Raw genomic sequence first — 22,703 nt, forward strand, 5'->3', positions numbered from 1 at the left:
GGGTGCTTGCTCCACAGGCTCTTCTGTTCTCACCCTCCCTAACCTCAGGCAGTGGGAAGGAGGGGTCAGTGAGCTCTCCTTAACCCCTCTCTGTCCCTGTAATCTGCTCTCCACAGAGATGATACTCTAAACCAGGAATGCAGAGACCTTAGGAAGTTGCTTTCCAAGATAGTTCCACCTCCAGGTCACTCAAACTGATTTCCATTTTAGAGATCCTTTTCCAAATTTTCCCACCTCCTTTTTATGGTATTTTGATAGGGATTGCATTGAACGTGTAAATTGCCCTGGGTAACATTGACATTTTCACAATATTAATTCTGCCAATCCATGAACATGGAATATTTTTCCATCTCTTTGAGTCTTCCTCAATTTCTTTCAGAAGTGTTCTATAGTTTTTAGGGTAGAGATCCTTTACCTCTTTGGTTAGGTTTATTCCTAGGTATCTTATGCTTTTGGGTGCAATTGTAAATGGGATTGACTCCTTAATTTCTCTTTCTTCAGTCTCATTGTTAGTGTATAGAAATGCCACTGACTTCTGGGCATTGATTTTGTATCCTGCCACACTGTATGAGTTGCTGTATTGCTGTATGAGTTCTAGCAATCTTGGGGTGGAGTCTTTTGGGTTTTCTATGTAGAGTATCATGTCATCGGCGAAGAGGGAGAGTTTGACTTCTTCTTTGCCAATTTGAATGCCTTTAATGTCTTTTTGTTGTCTGATTGCTGAGGCTAGGACTTCCAATACTATGTTGAATAGCAGTGGTGAGAGTGGACATCCCTGTCTTGTTCCTGGTCTTAGGGGACAGGCTCCCAGTGCTTCTCCATTGAGAATGATATTTGCTGTGGGCTTTTCGTACATGGCTTTTAAGATGTTGAGGAATGTTCCCTCTATCCCTACACTCTGAAGAGTTTTGATCAGTAATGGATGCTGTATTTTGTCAAATGCTTTCTCTGCATCTAATGAGAGGATCATATGGTTCCACCTCCTTTTTAAAAAAGATTTTATTTATTCATTCATGAGAGACACAGAGAGAGAAGCAGAGACACAGAGGGAGACACTTCCCTGTGGGGAATGTGATGTGAGACTCAATCCCAGTATCCAAGATCACATCATGAGCTAGAGGCAGACACCCAACCACTGAGCCTCCCAGGAGTCCCTAAATTTTCTCACCTTCTAACTGCTCCTTTGACCTCATACTGCCATCCCCATACCCCATATCCCAAGTACCTGCTTAAATCTCTGCTAGCTCTCCCATCTCAAGATCCCAGAAGCTGATTCCCAATGGGAAATGCCTACACTTATTGCTCAGAGTTTCTTCCGAAATTAACTTGCTGATAACAAATGCTGGTGTCCCCTAAGTGTTAAGCCCCTCTGGAGGGCCAGATCTTGACCTGATGCTCTGAACCTCTAAAGGTCAGTCTACAGATCTGAACAGGCATGAAAATAGGATTGGGCAGTGGGCACCAGGAAGTTCTAGTCTTACAAATGTTTGAAATTATTCATTAGAAAGATTTTTAAACTCTATCAACATTATTCCATTATTTTTCTTCAAGTTCTCTCCATGTTTGTGCTGTATAGTCTTTGAGGCCATGTGATTACATGCATACACATTCACAATTATCACCTGTTCAGATATTGTCTTCCCAGTGAAAATTTAATGTGCACTAGGAAGGCACCTTTTAATGTGAATGCAATCACATTACTTTGTCTACAAACCTTACTCCAATCCCTCCAATTGTCTGAATAATATCCTCTGTTGGGATATGAATTTGCTGGTATAGGAGCCAATCCAGAATCACACAGCGCCTTTAGTTATCGAATCTATTTATCCCCTTTCGTAAGGATTGGTTTCTCAGCCCTTCTTTGTCTTTCATGTCATTGACATTTTAAAGATTACAAGTTGCTTATTTTGTATGACAGATGCCCAGTTGGGTTTCACTGATGTTGCTCATTATACTTCAGGTTACTAGGAAGTTTGGCAAGAATACTACAAAGATAGTGTTGATTCCATCTCAGCGAATCACAATGGGAAGCACATGATGTCAGAATGTTCTGTTCTAGACTTGATAACTCTGTTGTTTAAGGTGGTGTTCATCAAGATTTTCAACAGTAAAGCTCTTTTTTTTTTATCCTGTAATTAGGAAATAAGACAGAGGGAGACATTTTGAAACTGAAATTCTGTTCCTCATCAAATTTCCCTCATTTTATCATCATTCATATTTCTTACCTGATTCAAGTATTACTGTCATAGTGTCAAATTAATGATTTTTTTAAGTCAAATCCTGGACCTGAGGCCCCACAGCCTCACTCACACGGAGGTCCAAGTTCTGTATTTGAGGTCTCCATGACTACATTTTTAAGAGTGAGAATCTTGAGAAGGGAATCATGGGAAGTGAAAACCACAGCATGAACTGTGGCCCAAAGGCAGACTCCAGGCCTGAGCATCAAAGGAGGAGCACTTCAGAGGAGGGACTCAGGACAGAGACCACAGGTGAAATCCTTGGGGGCCACACATGCCAAGCTGCAGGACAGAGACTAGGCTTCCTGAGCTTGGAGGTGAGGTGAAAAGGAGATGTAAGAGCAGAGGCCAAAATGGAAGAGCTGGCAAATATCTCAGGTCATATCATGAAAAGTGGAAAAAAAAAAAAGCAGAGAGAGACTGAAAAGTTTCTGAGACAGTGAGTATATGAACCAGACTATGGCCATCTTGAGAAATTCCATCACTATAACTACTCTGTGGCCTAAAACCTTCTTAAGTACAGGCCCTTTCCTCCATTTTTTTTCTTTTAACTCACCCTTAAGTACACCCTCCAGGCAAAGCTTTCTTGATCAGTTCAGGATATGACTCCTCCTAGACAGCCCCCCAGTATATACTCCCCAGCCTTTAAAGCAGGTCTAACTGGAGGTGGTATTGTGGAGACCTACTAATCTTGTGGCAGCCCAAGACAGTCTTATGTTTATGTAATAAATATCTATCCATAATAAATAATTTCTCATCAAGCTGGACCTGTTTGCCTTTTTCTTCAGTCTCATGGCTTCTTTGGCCTTTGAAGGTAGTTGTAAATACCTCCCTTTCAGGGAACAACAGAATGAACTAAGCAGGGGTTATGTCTAGGAATAGGGAGTGGGGAGGAAGGTGGGGCTATCTTGCTGAAGGTTTGGGTCTACAAGAGGAGTCAATTGATAAGGGGTAAGAACCCTGAGATCGAATTCATAGACACAGAAAATAGGACAGGGATTTGCCAAGAGTCAGAAGTGGGGGTGTGGGGTGGTAATCAGTGCAGTTTTAGTTTGGAAAGATGAAAAGTTCCAGAGATGGATATTAGTAATGTTTACACCACAATATGAATGTACTTAGTGCTGCTAAACTCTATACTTAGTGGCTAAAATAGTCAATTTCATGTAATGTATATTTTTTAAAAAGACCCCCAAGAGTGCTTCACAAAAATTTCTACACAGAGACAGAAAATAGTGAAGAGCAATTTGAGTGCCACCCTCAAGTACCAATACAGAGAAGAAAACAGGTGTCCTGAGCTGGGGAAAGCCATATACAACCAGTGGCTCCCCAAACACCTGTCAAGGCTGAACCTCCATCAGGCCTTCTTCTGCTTCCTGGCCCCACACAGCCACTTGGCCACCATGCCCAGCAGCTTCCCACAGAGCCACAGGGTGCCCAGGGTGACCACCAGCAGGAACAAGATGACATCCAGCAGGTATTGCTCATGCCATGGCTGTTGCAAGGCATAGGGCTTGAGGTGTGCTGCGCCCCCTGTCTGGAGGATGTGATCGATCCAGCCCACCAGCTTCTGGGTAGGGGTCAGGGGGTGAGAGCTCCTGATGATGCTGGCAGCCACGGCTGCTGACTTGTACCTGTTGGCAGAGACAGGGGTGGGGCATTACTCATGTGACCTCAGAAGTCTTAGAGACCTGCATCTCACATACACTTTCATCCAAATGCACAAAAGACTCAGTTTGAAGGAAGAGTTCTTGGCCTGGCCTTGCCACAGTCTAGGTGGGTCCCACTGAAAAGTTCTAACTGGTCCCTCCATGCAAAGATCCAAGCCTAGTCCTAAAGTGCTAAACTATAAAAAGGTGACCAAAATGTAAGGACACGTCTCTACACAAGGATATTTATGGTACAATGAAAGAAAAATTATATAGGAATATATGCTATGTAGTATACACGGATTTAGGGTAAATGTCCTTGAGACCCTAATATGACATCCAGTCCATCATGGTTATCACATCATTGTGCTGGATGGGAATTTACTTAAGAGAACATGAGCTTTTTTACCGACTCACTTAACAGAAATTCATCCGTTTACTTTGTGGCAGGCTCTGTGCTAGGCCCTGGGAGCACAGGGGAAATAAGAGACACACCTGGCCATCCAGGGAGCTTACACTCTACTTTCTAGTATAAGGGACACACAATAAATTAAAACAAACAAATGGGGTGGTTACTGATCATGAGAAGTGTTAAGACAGAAAAATTATGATTGAAGGGGGTGGAGAATAAGGTATTTAGGACTGTCACACAAAGACCTCCTGCCTCTCTGAGGAGAGGACATTGGAGATGACACTGTCATGAAGGAGCCATCCCTGTGAAGGGAAGGGAAGGGAAGGGAGTAGCACTGACAAAAAGGCTTAAGGCAGGAAACAATGTGGCATTTTAGGGGACAGAGAGGCAACTCCTGACTCAACTGGAATTCTACTATAAGCACTCCAAAATATAAGACCTCTCAGAGACCCTGTATAAGTATGTTGAGGTCTTCACCCTTAAGACAGCAATTGTTTTCAACATCTAACCTAAATTGCCTAGTCTTGTTCTCAGAGGAAACATGTCAGTTGTAAGCATCATGCACGTATTATTCTGTGTCTTGGAAGTTTCAGCTTTTATTGCAAAAAAGTGGCACACAGTGCCCTTTGTGTTTTATGTCTTCATTCAGCCTAAGTTACCACAAGCCCAAAGAGCTCCTTACCTCTTGTCTTCTATAACTTGCTTCATCTTCAGACCCAATGTCTCTGCATTGATCTGCTGTAGCTGGATAGAGACACCAAACTTTTTGGCTTCTACGTGGTTCAGATTTTCAGGCTGGTCTCCAAATAGGGGAATTCCCACCATGGGCACACCATGTTGGATGGCCTCCATTATGCTATTCATCCCACCATGGGTGACAAAAAGACGGATGTGTGGGTGAGCTGTTTCAATTAAGAAACAGAGCAGAATATTTCAGATTGAAAATTTTCAGAATGAAAAGTTTCAGAAAACCAGGGAAAGGAGGAAGGGCAGAAGAAAATACCAAGGGAATTTCAAAGTCTGTTGGAGCCATTATAAAAAATGTTTTGCTTGGGAAATATCCAAGATGCGTGTTACTAACATACAGAATTCCAAGTGCTGCCTTCTTGTGGAAATTCCTTGCTGTAGCCAGAACCCAGCTAAGACTCAGAACCCAGGGAATTCTCTAGACAATAATGCCAAGCAAGGAGTTTATATGTCTCTCCATCTATCAATCTTTCTCTCTGTCATCCTAGTCACTCCCTTTGTTTCATCCAGCTGTTTTCTCATTGTGTCTCCCTCTGTCTCTTTCTCTTTGTCTTGAGCACTCTTTTCTCACCTGCCAACTTATTTCCCTCTTCTCTGAATTCCTGACACATTCATTGGCCCATAACTCATGTGGCAATCCTTAAACTTATACTGTATGCGTTGTCTCCTCAAATACATGATTAGCCCCTTGAAAGGAGAGACTAGACTCTACACTTGAGTATTTCCACTTCCAGCATTTCCATCCTACCCTATTTAGAGCTAACTAAGATATTTGTTGAAAATGAAAAGTTTGTCTCAGCCTGTATCACTCAACTCTGAGGTGCACCAGAATCTTGTCTCTTCTTTGAAAGGAGCACCATGTGCCCCACTCCAGACTTAAAAGGGTTAAATTTGTAGAAGTGGAGACAGGAATCTGTTCCTTCAATTCCTCAGGTTATTTTAAGTCATTATCTTGATTATAAGTCTTTGATTCAATTAGTGGCTATGGCAGCAAGGGATCTGTAACAAGCAGCACTGAGCACAAAGAAAACCTATTGGGGATGGGTGAGGTGAGGGAACTCTCTGGGACCAGGGACAAAAATGGACCAAATAACTATAAGGTTGTTCATCTTGGCACTCAGTTATTTTTGCACATCCTAAAGACACTATTGGCACCAAAGTTGTGAAGGTATGAGTTACTCACACCTTAATAGCTAAGGAAGATGTGTTTGTGGGAGCAGTGGGTATAAGTGTGTGTGTATATACACACACATAAATACATATACACACGCGTGTAAGTGCATGTGAGAGTGAACAGTTACTCATGAAGCCATTAAATACAGTGGCAACATCCTTCTGATATGTATTCTCTAGAATCCATAGTTTGCTTTGGATTGTGTTTGGATGACCCTCTTCAAGATCAAATACAGTAAGTCAGGGTGATTTTGATGTCTCCTGATATCTGGCTTGGGATAAAAAACACAAAGGGGAGATGGCTGTTTGGGCACCTGATCTCATTAGACATAGGATCTGTAAGATCTGCCCTAAGAACTCCAGCTGGCTGTTCTGTTCCTGCCTTCCCAACACTTACCCTGCTAACAGAGCTCCTTCTAGTGCAAATGGGATCGCCCTACTAGAGGTCAGAGCCTGAGGAGTCCTAAAAATATGTAAATGAGAAGGGTCAGACCTGGGCAGTCCTTACCCAGGAGGTCATTCTGAGGAAGCCAGCTCACAATTTTCACATTTGCTGCCAATTTGATCTCTTTGGGCCAATAAGAAGGATTACACTTCCATATAACCCCTTGCGAGAGATTAGCAAAGGCACCATTCATCTCTCTGAGAAGTTCCTGAGTTTGAACGGTGCTCACCATGGAGCCCAGGGCCACAAGAACAAAACCAGAGTCTCCAAATTTGGCGATGAAATTCTCAAATTCCTGGAGAGAGGTAAGAAAGGAAAAAGAAGTGAACAAAGTTGTTCAGCCATGAAATGAAACCAGCTATTTACTGAACATACCCTCCCATCATTCCTAGGGCTCAGCCCATGGGACAGCTCAGTACTTTCTGCATGGTGCTTATGTCCATTGTGTTAGTGGGAATATCTTTCTTCTTTAAAATCCTGATGCTAGTGTCAGGGCCATCCTAGACCCTCTGCTCATCATAAGTCAATGGAGACATGGTTGCTTGGGAATTTCCCAAGGCCACCAGAAAATGGTAGTGTAAGGAAGAATACTGGTCGGGTGTTAGAGTCTGACAGAGGGAGGAGCTATGTTTGAGGCAACATTGGAGAAGCCAGGAGCAGTCTTCTAGCCTAAGAAGTGGAACAGTGGAGAAAGGCTCCTGACCACTCACATTCAATGCACCGCGTAGAGTGCTTTGCTCTGATATGTTGTGATATTCTTATTAACTGATTTTTGTAATTCATCTTCTATGTTAGTGGCTCACCCACATGACTACAAATTATATCCACATAAGAAGACTTTTAAAAAGTGGTAGTGCCCAGTCATAACCGTAAATCTGAGCAGCTTAACTGTAAATCTGAGCAGCTTATTCTTTAAAATCCTCAGGCAATACACTTAAGTACTTAAGGTTGTGATTTAATGTTTTAATCTTGGCTTTAACACAGTTTTGGTCAATTCTTGCTTCAAGTATTTCTTCAGACCCTGACTCTGGACTTGTGGAGCCCCTCTTCATCGACTTCTAGCCCCTCTTCCCTGGATTGATTCCATCCAGCATAATACTGCCTGATTTACCATCTCAAAGGACCGCTTTGACAACAGCTTTGTTGTTCTTTTTAATTACAAAAGCCACATGAGACCACTATATAAAAACTGGAAAATACAGAGAAAAATTTTTAAAAGGCTCTCTTATCTAACAGCCATTACAACCCTTACTCCCATTATGCTCCCGCTTAATAATCCCCTTCCCGTGCCCTATAACCAAGCCCTAACCCACCTTCCTACCAAATAAAGTCTCCTGCAACCCGGTCTGGCTATATTTATGGAATTGAATCTTCTGGTTCAGTCTAGCTAGAGTCACCAAGAGAGAACACACAGTAGTGCCTGTCTTATTTTAACTTTGACACTTAGAGCTACTTATTCTCTTCAATTGGAAGTCCTTCCACCCCTAGCTCCATACATAAAAATCCTGCCATCAACTCAAAGCCCATCTAGCCCATGGATCATTCCCCAACTCTCTCTACTCAGGTCAAGGTCAGTAGATAAAGGGTAGACACTTGGGTGCCTGGAAGACCCAGACCAAATCGAGGCTCTTTCCAGCTCTAAAATGAATGGTAGCGGGAAAGTCACTTATGCCACCTGAGTCCCTGTCTCCTCATTTACAAAAATGGAGGTGGCATCATACTTCCCTCCAGGTGGCAAGATATTATATAAGATAAATTCCATAAAATGCCAAACCAGTGCTGATAAGCAACAGGAAGCCAACTCATCTTACTCCCCGCCAGTTAAAAACTTCTACTGCAGTAGTTCTGAGTTTATGCATTCAAACCAATGCAGCAGCTTCCACAATGTACAATTCCCAGGACTGACCCCAGATCAATCAAATCAGAAGGCCTAGGTGGAATTAGGAATTAGGCCTCTATAAACTGGGGATGCAGGTGATGATGCCCACATTTCTTGCTGTGGGCACACAATCCCACTGGTTACATAACTGTTGTGAGTTTCACTGTGAGTAACTCATCTCTTTAACAATTCTCACATGTAACGAATGCTTGCTACACAGTTACTATATATATGTTCATACAAAATGCACATGAAAATATCAACTTATTAAAAGGCTTATCCCAGGGCACCTGGCTGGCTCAGTGGAAAGAGCATGCAACTCTCAACTCTGGGGTCATGAGTTCAAGATCCATGCTGGTTTTAGAGATTACTAAAAATAAAATAAAATGAAAGGTTTATCCTACCAGGGCTAGGAGTAGAGAAGACCCTACATGTACTATGTAAGGAATTCCTCAGGGTAGTGCAATTCCTAACACTATAATTGCATCACCCTGAAAGTGAGCCTTCCTTAAAAGCATGTCTTAGATGCACTTGCCTCACCCTATTCTGTCCCAGTTCCCACTGGCAGGGCAGCCACCAACGGAAGAGCCCTGCATGAAGTCCATATTAAGCACTAACCACTTACTTGTGGCACTGGTTTAACAGGTCTGGCCATTAAGCCTCCAACATACACAGTGTTGGGAAGCAGGGGGCGAGCAAAATCAAATGCAAAGTCAGAGTTAACAAACCATAGTTCTGCTTTCTTTAGAAGATTAGACAAAACTGGCCTAGAGCCTTCTGGGAAATGTTCCTTGATGGTGTTGTCATAAGAAGACTGGATTTGCCATTGTTTTCTGGAGAAATTGAAGAACATCAGAAAATTCTTCACTCGGCCCCAGAAGTCCATGTGGTCAGTTAGAAGGGAATGGAATACTGGGACATAAGACAGGGGGCTTGGTAGTCCAAAATCTATAGTACCAAACGAGGAAGAGAGAATGGACACAAATGGTTTTCCAAGCTTCTCAGCAACCAGGAAAGAACAGTAGTCAAAATTCTCAATTATCACTAGATCAAAGTTCTCATTCTTTAAGATGTCCATGATATCCTTTCTCCTTAAAAAATGACTGCACTGAAGCCCCAGTAGTTTCATAAAGTCTAAAAATTTTCCAAATGTGTGTCTGTAGGAAAGAAAAGAAAGAGTGACTATTCACTGGAAGTGTTAATTTCACATGTGTAAAGGAATCTTGAGCTACAAAGAAAACATCCCAGGTGAGCAAGACCACACCTAGCAGCAACACACCTGTCCCACCACTGTTTACAAGTACCCTCATCTCAGTTACTTTGAGCACATGTTCTGTTCTGGAGAGTGTTCTCTTTTTCCCCTCCTCTTCCTTCTTTCATCCAAATCCCAAGTACTCTCTATGCCAGTTTTTTCAAAAAATTGTACCTTTGAGTTCTTAATTCTTGAAATCCTCAGGCACAACTGAATTATGTTAACTGGAAACAAATTGCCACTGTTGGACCTTCTGCTCTGGAAACCTTCTCTGACCATAGCAAATCTCAAAGATCTCTTTCTACTTGATAAATTCTCTAATGTTCTCATTAACTTTCTTTTACATACTGGCTTTTTATGAGTGATTTTCTTGTTTACTCAGCCAAACTGTGGAAGTCACTTGATGACACAGTCCCACAAATTTTGATCATACAAGCTATTTTTAAAAATCACTGTGGATTCTGAATGTAATAGATCACCTCATGCAAGGGACTAATTTATCATATTAGAACTCAAAACTCAGCTAAAATGGGAATTCCACCTTTCTATGCCCACAAGTCAAGCAATGAAAGAAAATAAAAGAAAATAGAGAGAAAGGAAAAGCAAAGCAAGGTCAGTTAATAATAATAATATTATTAGCTTTTGTACTTCCACGTAGATTGAAGTATCCAGAGAAGATAATGATAAAGAGTACTAACATGTGATTAAGACTTTGCCCAGGGGAATATTCCTAGGACCTATCTCCTTATAATGCTTTCCCATCACTGCCTATATAGAATATGATTCTGTTTGCTTCCTGCCTATACATTTGTGGAGAAATAGATAAAAATGTCCATCTACACTTCAAGGTAACAGAGGTAACAGGTGCAATAGCTCAAGACATCAGGGGCCCGCTGGCTACATGGAGGACCATGAGAATCAATGCCCTGGTACCCTGCAATTATACACTAGTGTACCACTGCACCCCAGAGTGAGAAGGACCAGAAATGAAGAACTTATTAACAATATGCAGATCTCTGCCTGATATTTAGGATCAACTTCAAGTCATTCAATGAAAGTGATTGGCAAAAAACATCCTTGGCTGTATATTTTTGAAGATTTCATGTAACAAAGGAGTGTGACTGTCAGATGTTTTAGATAATTTCAGTAGTGCCATAAGAATTCCTAAAATATATTTCATTCATCATCATGTCTAAAATTAAGCTAACAAAGAGAAAAAATGTTTAAGAATGCATAGTTACCTATGTCTGTCTCCAAAAATATTAAGGGAGAAGACATAGAGCAAATATTTGAAATATATAATAATGAACAGTACAAAATAATCCAGACTCAGTATCAAATGAATAGGTTAGATCAGACCTAGGCAAGAAGGACTGTGGTCTCCCAGTTTGAGTAAGGAAAAAAGGTTCTACAGAAAAAAGGGAAATATGAGCAAGACTTTGACTAATAAGTAAAATTTTCAAGGTAAAAAGAAAGCAAGATCACTGTAATTATTTAAGATGGATTTTCTTGTCTTCCCACATTCATGTCTAAGAGTAAGGAGTTATGTGTTCCTCTTCATTCAGACAAGGCAAAAGGAGTCGTGTCTTATTCTGCATGAGATTGATTGCTTTTTACAAGGACTTTACATGGCCAGCGTGCCTGGGTGGCTCATTTGGTTAAGCATCCGACTCTTGATTTTGGCTCAGGTCATGATCTCTGGATTGTGAGATCAAGCCCCTCATCAGGCTCGGTGCTCAGTGGGAAGTCTGCTTGAGATTCTCTTTCTCTGCCTCTTACTCTACCCCTCCCTCTGCTCCTGCTCTCTCTTTCTCTGTCTCACTCTCTCTCTGGGCTGCCCTGGCACCCCAATAAATGCATCTTTTTAAAAAAGGACTTTACATGGCTAGATGTTCAATTGTTACAAAATCAATGTTCTTAAGTCTTCCCCCATTAATAGAATATGTGTGAAGAAAAGAAGAAAAAGTTATTTCCTTATTTCATTTCCCTACCAAGAGTGAGAGGGTGAGGTGCCTATGTTTCTGTGTTGGGGAAATTATAAACAAAGATTATAAGAGAAGTGTTGAAAGTACATCCCAGAAGAAACAACCTCTACTTTCTACAGAAATCCATTCATGGAAAATCAATCAATCCATTCATGGAAGAGGAATAGTGCAAAGCAAAGAAGAATCTCCAGTGATTAAACTGGATGATTTGGTGTGAATACTTGATTCCTCAATCATCCATTCATCATCTATCCCTTCATCTATCCACCCATCCATCATCCCTTTCTTATGTCTTCAGCCCAAGCATCCATGCATCCATCCATTCATTTACATCACTAAAATAGTGACTCTTTGGTTCAAATAATAAAAAATAACAATTACCTGCCATTCAAAGCTTCTTCTATAAAATAATCTACATACTCCTTCAATCTTTTGTTGAAATCTTCAGGTGGAAACCAAGGAATAACTTGGTATGATGTTTCCTTCTCTGTAAAATCTGAAAAACACCCATGGATTAAAAATGATAAATATGTCACAAAACATGGATTAGTATTAGTGTGATAATATCAATATTTGCTCAAATAATTTTGCTTTCTTTAAATGTTTGCCTTTTGGACTACTTTTGTATTGTTTGGCTGCATTTTCATTCATTCAGCCTTATAAAATGATAACATGTATTGAGAACCTTACACTAATTCAGGAGTGCTTCTCAATTTAAAGTTATGGAAGCTTCCATTTTTTAAAAAAGACTTATTTATTTATTTATTTATTTATTTATTTATTTATTTATTTGAGAGAGGAAGCACACAAGAGCAAGGGAAGGGGCAGAAGCAGAGAGAGATAGAGAGAGGGAGAAAACCTCAAGCAGACTCTCTGCTCAGCACCAAGCCCAATGAAGGGCTTGATCTCACAACCCTAAGATCCTGACCTAAGCCAAAATAAAGAGTCAAATGATTAACTAACTGAGCCATCTAGGTGCCCCTGGAAGATTCCATTTAAAGCTTCCATAAGGTTTAACTATCTGTCTCCTTTTACAGGTAAGGAAACAAAGGTGATTAAAGATGCAAAGTTAATTATCTTTAGGATAATTTGTCAAGGAAGTTATAGAATTTGATTTCAGAGCCTCTGTTCTTTCTGTTTTAGAAAAACTCATTTTCATTATTTAGAGTGATAAATCCAAATCGTTTTTTTTATTCAATAAAAAAATACTAAAAAACATAAAATAGTAGACTTCTGTACCTCTACTTACCAGCATGGCTTCTCCCACATATTCATGTATAATAAAAAGTCTGAGTCCATTTTTGATGTTTGACTACTGACAGTTTTCAAGCCCTATCTCTCATGCCCTCTTCAGTGCTTCATCTGATCAAACTACTAAGAAAGTCAGCATGTTCCCTTGGCCCTTGTGGGAGTTTCAAACTATGCAAGTTAAGTCAATGAGGGGGAACCTTCATCACATCCCAACTCTCTACCCACAGTAAAAACTCAAACCAGTTATCCCTTTCTTCTCTGGAAAGCCATTTTTTAGATTTGCTTAGGAACCTGTCCTAATCTTCTAAAAAAAAGCATTATTTGAGTAATAAACATTCTATACTCTCTTGTACATATAAGTTTTCATCAGTTATAACACCCAATCAAATTGTGTGTAAACTGGGGATACGGTAATGCACAGCCCTACATGTTCAAACCACCAAGCCCAATCTTAGTGAAATTACTGCAATCCAAGTATGTACTGTCAAATACTTTGCAGTTACAGATTTCCAATCACAGGCTAGTATGTTCTATTCAGTACCTATGTCAATATGCTCCCAGCTTCAGTTTGCCTTCACCTCGGAAAGGACACAGAACACCTTTAATTTGTTGTCCTCAGAGTATTTCAGTAGTCCTACTATTGGCCATAATCTTTATTGGCAAGATCTTAATCAAATCCAACTTTCACCAGGAGCCACTAGTACATTATATTGAGAATACCCTGCTCTAAGGATAATCATTTGACATACTCACTCAGTACAGAGAAACATTCTCAAAGGGACTCCCATGAAGGGATGTGCCATTGCCACACCCAAAGCTCAAGGCCTAGGACCTCAGTTAAATTCCTGGGAATTATCTGATCAGGTAAGGCCTCTCTATCCATGACACTATCAAGAAACAACTATTAGGGCACCTGGGTAGCTCATTAAGCATCTGACTTTAGCTCAGGTGATGATCTTAAGGTCCTAGGGATTGAGCCTCAAGTTGGGCTTCCTGTTGAGCGGGAGTCTGCTTTTTCATCTCCCTCGCCCTCTGCCCCTCCCACTGCTCATGGATTCTCTCAATCTCTCAAATAAATAAATAAAATTTTTATATACAAAAAAGAAACAACTATTGACTCACAACACCACAATATCTCAACAAATCCAACAACTTTAAAGCCTTTTTTAAATCTGGAGACAATATATTTCTCATTTATACAGAAATCCATTTATGCTTAATTTTGAAAAGTGGCCCACTTTGAATAATGTCAAATAACAAAAAGATCTAGAATTGGTCCAAATTGCAATACAGTAGGCACTGTCATTAGTACCCCTTACATTTGTATTCATTATCAAGCCTTCAGCAACCTCTTCCCATGCTTCCTGGAGTTGTCTAGACTACCTGTGATAGCAGTATTAGTCTCCAATTGCTGCTGTAGTTAATTACTATATAAACTTAGTTGCTTAAAACAAAACAAATTTATTATCTTATAATTCTGGAGATCAGACGTCCAAAATGGGTCTCACTAGGACAAGAGAAAGATGTGGGTAGGCCAGCGTTCCTTTTGGAGGCTCTAAAGGATAATCCATTTTCTTGTTTTTTCCATCTTTTAATGGTTGCCTTCATTCCTTGGCTCATGGCCTCCTTTCAACTGGAAATGACATCACCCATCATCTGACTTTTCCTTCCATCATCACATTTCCTTCTTTTACTCTCTTGTCCTCTTCTCTCTTTTTAATTTAAAATCAATTAATTACATATAGTGTATTATTAGTTTCAGAGGTAGAGTTTAGCAATTCATCTGTTGCATATAACATCCAGTGCTCATTACATCAAGTGCCCTCCTTAATACCCATCACTCAGTTATCCCATCCCCCCAATCTTCTCTTTTTTAAAAGGACTCTTGTAATTATATAGAGCCCAAATGGATAATCCAAGATAATCGCCTCATCTCAAAATCTTTATATTAATCACATCTGCAAAGTCCCTTTGCCATGTAAGGTAGCATATTCATTGGTTCTAAAGATTAGAGGATCTCTTTGGGTGAGGGCATTACCTTCTACCATCATATTCTGCTCGCTGGACCTCAAATACTCATATCCATATCCCATACAAAATACAACCATCCCATCCCAACATTCCCACAAGTCTCAAACCATTATATCATCAACTCATAGTTCAAAATCTCATCTAAATATCATTAGCTTGAATATAATTATATTATCCAAATAATTCAATCAGGTATGGGTGGGACAGTCTGGATATGATCCATCTGTGGACCTATGAAATTAGGAAACAGTTTATCTGCTTCCAAGAAATATTAAGATGCCAGTTATAGATAATTATCATTCAAAATGGAACAAAATGGAAGGAAAGTATGAATTTCTGGTCCTAAGACATGTTGACTTCCAACTGGGCAGACAATGTTAGGTTTTAAAAATTGGAAATAACCTGCTGTGATTTGAAGCTCAGCCCTGAAGCTTGAAGTTCTACCCTCTGTACTCACTGGTTCACACTCAGACACTTCATTTGTTCTTCATTAAAGGTAGCGTGAGCTCTCAGCTGAATAGTTTATGTTTCTTACTTTGGGGGAGTTCAATGGCCCTCTTTCATGTCATTCTTTCTCTGTCTTTCTCAGTCTAAATTGGTAGTGTTTATCCTGGTATAAAATTCTCAAGGACCTTATGGATCTTCTGGGTATGTCATGGGAATTCACTCTGCTATACAAGAGCTACTACACAGATCTTTAAAAATAATTTCATCTCTACTTTCGGCTTCAGACAACAGAACTGAAGGGACTCATGATTCACACACTTAACATTTAAAGAGCTCTGTAAGACTGGATATTCTGACCATACAGAGGCAACCGCAAGAGGCTATCCAGCCACAACTCTGGTTTTCTCTTTCCTAACAGTGAATCTCCTAATTTTAGAATCTTTTGCAATCTGGATAGGCTGAGAATTTCCTAAATCAAGAAGTCCTCATTTCTTTATGATTAATGGTTTTTCCTTCAATTTATCTCTTTCCTCTCACATTTTACTCTAAGAAGCAAGAAGTCCTCAATATCTATATTTTTACCAGAGGTGTGTGTTTATGATGGTTTACATACTGTCTCAGACAATATAGATTTTCTCTACCATGCTCCTCACTTCCTTCTTGGTCCTCATTAGCAGAATTCTTATATTTTCCATTAGGATACAAATGACATATATAACATCATATTAGCTTCAGGTTTAAAACATAATGATTTCATATTTGTATATATTGCAACAGAATTCTTAAAATCCACATTTCTACCAATAGTCTCTTCAAGACAATCTAGATTTATTCTATCAGACTTCTCAATATTTTTCCAGCCTCTATTGATAGCCCAATTATAATGCCTGACATTGGTTGGAGCCACAGTATATGTGAATATTGAAGATCTTTGCTTTTTCAATCTGATACCATTTCTTTATTAAAGTAGTAATCAATGAACAATATTGGGAAAATGTGTCCAAATAAGGAGTGAACACATTGTAAGGTTCAAATGCTACAATACACTGAAATGGGCATCAGGTCAAAAATAATAACTCAATCATGTGTTTTTTCCCTGTTTGCAGACATCTAGTCAAGCTCTATTTCTAAGGTAAAGAATTAATATGCTGTTTCAAAGCCTCAAAAATGCCCATGATTGGGGAATACTAGAAGAAACTCTAGACTCTTAAACCTGGAAACTAAGGATGAAACTGAAGGGACCAAAAAAAGACATACAAATGGCCAACAGACACATGAAAAAACACTCAACATCACTCAGCACCAGGGAAATACAAATCAAAACCACAATGAGATAGCACCTCATGTCAGTCAGGATAGGTAAAAATAACAACTCAGGAAACAACGGATGTTGACAAAGATGTGGAGAAAGGGAAAACCTCGTATGCTGTTGGTGGGAATGCAAACTGGTGCAGCCACTCCGAAAAACAGTATGGAAGTTCTTCAAAAAGTTAAAAATAGGGCTACCCTATGATCCAGCAATTACACTACTAGATATTTATCCAAAGGATACAAACATAGTGATTCAAAGGGGCACATGCACCCAAATGTTTATAGCAACAACCTCCATAATAGCCTAACTATGGAAAGAGCCCATGTGTCCATCGACAGATGAATGGATAAAGAAGATGTTTTATATATATACACACAATGTAATATTACTCATCCATCAAAAGGAATGAAATCTTGCCATTTGCAATAATGTGGATGGAACTAGAGGGTATTATGCTAAGTAAAATCAGTCAGAGAAAGACAAACCCCATATGAATTCACTCATATGTGGAATTTAAGAAACAAAACAGATGAACATAGGGGAAAGGACGGAAATATAAAATAAGATGAAAATTGAGAGAGGCAAACCATAAGAGATGCTGAAGTCCAGAAAACAAAATGAGGGTTGTTGGAGGAGAGGTGGATCTGGAGAAGAGATAACAGGTTGACGGGCATTAAGGAGGGCACTTCATGTAATGAGCCTGGGTATTATATGCAACTGATGAATCACTAAGTTCTACCTCTGAAACCAATAAAAAAAATTGAAGGGATTCATGATTTCAAATTGTTTATAGATTTTTATGTACATATATTTATTAAAGGGTTAGAAGGTCTGTTGCTTTTATTGGTTTCTGAAAATTCATGGGAACTACCAAAATTATTTTTTAATCAAATTAAAATTTTAATTTAACTTAAAATTTTAATTAAATTTAATTGCAATTTTCAAAATTAAGAATAACTACTTTGAAAATTAATATACTACAGCTATTTAATCATGTCTGTGGTAAACACAGATATAAAAAAGATATACATATAAATAATGTTCAGTGAAGGATGCAGAACCTAATCTAGAAGGTGATTAAAATGGTTTTAAGTGGGAACTCAAATAGATATTTGTACACCAATTTTCATAGCAGCATTATTCACAATATCCAAAAAGGTGGAAACAACCCAAATGTCCATCAGCTGATGACCGGGTTAACAAAATGTAGTATGTCCTTATAATAGAACATTATTCAGTCTAAAAAAAGGAGGATATTGTGATCCATACTATAGCATGGATGAGCCTTGAAGACGTTATGCAAAGTGAAACGAGCCAGACACACAAAAACAAATATTGTATGTTTCTACTTAAATGAGGTAACTAGAATAGTCAAATTTTTAGAGAAATAGAGTAGAATAATGGTTACCAAGGGCTGCTGGCAAGGGGTAATTGGCAGTTACCATACAATCAGTACAGAGTTCCCATCTGTGAAGATAGAAATGTTCTAGAGATGAATGGCAGTGATGGTTGCACAACAATGTGAATGTACTTACCATCACTAAACTTACAAAGCAAATGTTTAAGTGGCAAATTTTATGCTGTGTATATATTACCACAATAAGAATCTTAAAAGAAATTTTCACAGAAAAGAACTTGTCTTAATAAAATCTGAATAGGGATCCCTGGGTGGCGCAGCGGTTTAGCGCCTGCCTTTGGCCCAGGGCGCGATCCTGGAGACCCGGGATCAAATCCCACATCGGGCTCCTGGTGCATGGAGCCTGCTTCTCCCTCTGCCTGTGTCTCTGCCTCTCTCTCTCTCTCTGTGACTATCATAAATAAATAAAAATTTTTTAAAAAATTAAAAAAATAAAATAAAATAAAATCTGAATAACAGGGATCCCTGGGTGGCACAGCAGTTTAGCGCCTGCCTTTGGCCCAGGGCGCGATCCTGGAGACCCGGGATCGAATCCCATGTCGGGTTCCCGGTGCATGGAGCCTGCTTCTCCCTCTGCCTATGTCTCTGCCTCTCTCTCTCTCTCTCTCTCTCTCTCTCTATCATAAATAAATAAAAAAAATTTAAAATCTGAATAACAAAGACTGATCACCTTTAAAGTTTTATAATTTCTCAGAATTTAAAAAAATAATAATAATAATTTCTCAGAATTTTATTCTTCAAAGCTGCTGCTCAAAATTGCATCTTTTTTTTTTAATCAAAGCCTGAGAAGACATCAGATTGAGCAATACAAAGCTTAAAGTCCTAAATCCACCCAACATTATTATTAGCCTGCCATATGACCTTGAGCAAACCATTTCAGTACTCTGGGTTGATGTTTTCTTGTCTGTCAACAGACAAGATTTATTGCTCATATTAGCTAAAATTCATTGGATTCAGTGATTTAGTTAAGAACATCCAACATGATTACACACAAACTGTTGGGCAGTCATTGATTTTTCAAGAGAACAAAATCATCTCAATGATAGATCTTAGCTGGATAAATAAGGGACTTCCTAAGAAAGCTTTCTTAGATTTCAGATATCACAAAGGGAGAATGTCATCTATGAAATAAAAAAGAAGAGTAATTTGTGATAAAGGAAAAGAAAATCATATATTTGCCTGAACACTTCTGTTCATGTGTTTTCATGCCGTTATGAAGTACCACTTACCAAAATAATCTGTACTATATGGAGGGTTGCTTGGGATGAAGTGGAAGTCAAGGTAAGGGAGGAAAATATGGGACCACAGAGCGTGGAGTGCTGGGATACAGAGCCAAGAAGTTTTCCAACACCTTGGAAAGTTTTCCAACACACACACACACACACACACACACACATTTTTCATTCTTTCAGTCCAATTAGATTTTAAAAATACTTTTCTAAGCAAAAGTCATCGTTGTTTTATTCTATACTATGCACAGAGTAGAAGAAATCAAGAATTGGTGGGGAAAGATACCTGTTATCAATGAATTTCCTTTCTGGTGAAGCATGATGACATTATGATGATGATCTTGGAGAATCTGAGACACCTGGTCCATCAGTAGATGATGGCTTCCACCTAGGAACAATGTACAACTTCATATTTATTATGTTGAGAATAACGTGCCTGAAGCTGATAGGTTGATAGATCCAGGAGATGAGAGTTAGCAAACAGAAATTTCATGGTGAGTGGAGGAAGATGAGCTTCATCAGTAAGTCTGTCCATCTCCCCCCCAACTGGCCCAAATCCTTGACGGTGGCAAACCTCCATCATCCTCTTTGTAACTGCGGTCACAAAAATGACCAAACGTCAGTGTGATGAGTTGCTCTGTTTACACCTTAAAGAATTCCTGATCCTAAGTACATGCAAATTTTAGCCAGGCCTTATGGAGACAACGTGTCCTAAAGAAATAACTGTACTGGTAGAAAGTTTGGCACCGTGCTGTATATGAATGTGAATGGTTCCTAAAGGGCAATTAATCAGAGTTCATTCTGGAATCTTCTCCTTTGGAAATGTATGCTAGTGTAAGAGCCAGAAACATGGGAACTTGAGTATCAGTCCAAGAAAGAGCCATTGGAGCAGAGGGAAGCTGAGCCACCGCTTAGAGCCAAAATCCTTGAGATTCAAATATACTTGGCAAGAGGTTTCTCAGTTGGGGCCTGCATTTTGCTCAACATCAAATTAAGGCATTGAGGGTAACTGTGGGCCCTTGAGGTAGATCTACGGGATCCTGTGTGCAGGGGAGACTGGGACATCACCCTCCTAGAAAACTTCTGGGACCCCAAGGAAAGAGAAGCTTGATGGGCAGGGAGGTACAGGTTCTATCATTGCAAGAAGTGTCTAAAATCACGAGCGGTCACGGGGCATTTTTGTTGAGTTTGAGTCTCCGCAGCAGAGAGAGCCCGGTCAGGAGGGAAGGGAGAGAACCTGCCCAACCGGGAAGCGGGGTGGTTGGGAAGGTGCGGCCCGTGACGCTGGGTCACAGGGGGGTCACGGGACTACAGCGCCCGTGTATCCGTGGAGGTTAGTCCGGTCTCGTATATTTATGCTTGTGTTGCCCGAGGCAACACGGATTCCACAAAACACAAGCCCCTGCGGCCTCGGCGGGCCTGCTCGGGCTCACGTTGAACCCGACGAAGGCCCCGAGAGAGGGGAGGAGCCCGCCCGCGGAGGCCGCCACGTCTGCGGGGCGCGGTGCCCTGGTGCATTCTGGGACAGAGGCGGGGCCTCCGACCGCACCTGCTCCCACTGCGAGGCCCCGGTCACCGGCTTTCAACAGGTGAGGGAGCTCTTTCACGTCACTGCCACTAACAATCAAAACAGAAAAAACAAGAGTTCAAAAGGAGTTGCAGGGTCTCTTAAAGAGTTTTTTTGTTTTATTCTGTTTTGTTTGGGGTTTTTTGTGTTTTGTTTTTTTTAAGATTTTATTTTTATTTATTCATGACAGAGAGAGAGAGAGAGAGAGGATGAGAGAGACACAGGCAGAGGGAGAAGCAGGCTCCATGCAGGGAGCCTGACGTGGGACTCGATCCCGGGTCTCCAGGATCACACCATGGGCTGAGACAGGAGCTAAACCGCTGGGTCACTGGGGCTGCCCCCCCTTTTTTTAAGATTTTATTTTTATTTATTCAATTTGGGTTTTTTTGTTGTTGTTGTTTGTTTGTTGTTTAATCCCCACTGAAAAGTGCGTGGGAATGGAAGCTGTGGAGACGCTTGTCTTGGGGAAAAAACCCTAACTAAATCCCTGGTATGTGCCATTAGGGAGGCCTGGTGTGCTCTGGCAAAAGGTGCCTCACCTCCTGAGTTTCCTGCTGGGGGGGTGGGGGGACTCTCTGGGGGCTTAGATGAGATTATTCGTGATTCCCTGGAGCTCTAAAATCTCCTAATTCCCAGTGACTTGCACGCAGTAAGTGACCTAAAAGAGCCCCCACTGCGGGTGGAGATGCGATCTTGGGAAAGCCTCATCTTATGATGACCCTGGATCCTGATCCTCTTCCCTTTATCCCTTTTCTTTTTCGTCGTCTGTTCCCTTCCGTGCAAAAGTAAAGGAAGTAAAACCGAGGCCACAAAACGCAGAATTAGCAGCCCCCCCCCCCCTCCGAATCCTGCAAACACTTGCAGCCTCCCGCGTGAGACCCGAATGTCCAGGGCCCAGTCCCCAGCCCTGGCCCCTACTCCAGGTTTCCTCTGGATGAAAGCACTCCACCCTCCTAGGTGTCCCCTGCTCCACCCTGGCTCCCAGGCGGTGCTTCTGGGACAGAAGCACCCCCGGACCTCCGGCCTTGACCCGCGAGGGCCTGCAAACGCTCCCACCGTGCCCATTGGCAGTCGCTGCGCACCACGCAGCCGGAGCCCCGGGGGGGAGGCGGCCGGGGGTCTCCGGCCCTGGGCGGGGTCGCAACCTTCTGGACCCAGTCCCGGGCCTCGGAGAGCCAACCTGAGTGGGGAGAGGGAGGAGGAGGAGGTGCTGTATTCCCTCGGGGAGCGTCTTGGCTCCCGCCGTCGGGCTCCTCCTTTCCCCCCGTCGGGCGCGGGCGCGTAGCCTGGGACTCCAGCCCAGTCGGGACAACCGCAGGGAGAGGCTGGGACCGGAGCTGCGTGCCGAGCCAACCCCGAGTGCCGGGGGCACGCCCGTCGGTCCTCCCGCCGAGCACTCACCCACCAAAGACACGGTCAGGATCCTGGCGGCCTCGGAAAGCAGGACCCCCGGCAGAAGGAGGCCGCCGAGCAGCAGCGCGCGCCCGGCCATGGTCGTGGGGGCGAGCCGGGAAGCGCAGCCCCGCGCCCCGCGCACCCGGGGCGCCCTGGGGACACGCTCGGCTCGCAGCCCAGGAAAGTGCTGGCGGGCAGAAGGGGAAGAAGTGACAGACGGGCCCCGCCTGTGCTCTCTCCGCTTTGTGGCTTCTTGCCCTTCTGCTCCTCCTCCCAGG

At 41.5% G+C, this 22,703-nt stretch overlaps 1 protein-coding gene across 2 annotated transcripts; it reads right to left on the reverse strand.

Moving 5' to 3' along the window:
• Positions 1–3,570: 3,570 nt before the first annotated feature.
• LOC129509579 (UDP-glucuronosyltransferase 3A1-like) lies at positions 3,571–22,703 on the reverse strand. Of its 2 annotated transcripts, none has more exons than XM_055325306.1 (7): positions 22,436–22,703; positions 19,750–19,851; positions 12,158–12,272; positions 9,165–9,696; positions 6,724–6,955; positions 4,978–5,197; positions 3,571–3,868 (listed from the first exon to the last, which is right to left on the reverse strand). In XM_055325306.1, the coding sequence occupies exons 2-7, from the start codon at positions 19,829–19,831 to the stop codon at positions 3,592–3,594; spliced, it is 1,458 nt and encodes a 485-aa protein (XP_055181281.1). In that variant the 5' UTR covers positions 19,832–19,851; positions 22,436–22,703; the 3' UTR covers positions 3,571–3,591. The 2 variants fall into 2 exon arrangements, with proteins under 2 accessions (XP_055181281.1, XP_055181280.1); XM_055325305.1 differs by having other exon boundaries at positions 22,432–22,665.

Source organism: Nyctereutes procyonoides, unplaced genomic scaffold (genome assembly GCF_905146905.1).
Source record: "Nyctereutes procyonoides isolate TBG_1078 unplaced genomic scaffold, NYPRO_anot_genome, whole genome shotgun sequence".
In the NCBI taxonomy this organism is placed as follows: domain Eukaryota; kingdom Metazoa; phylum Chordata; class Mammalia; order Carnivora; family Canidae; genus Nyctereutes; species Nyctereutes procyonoides.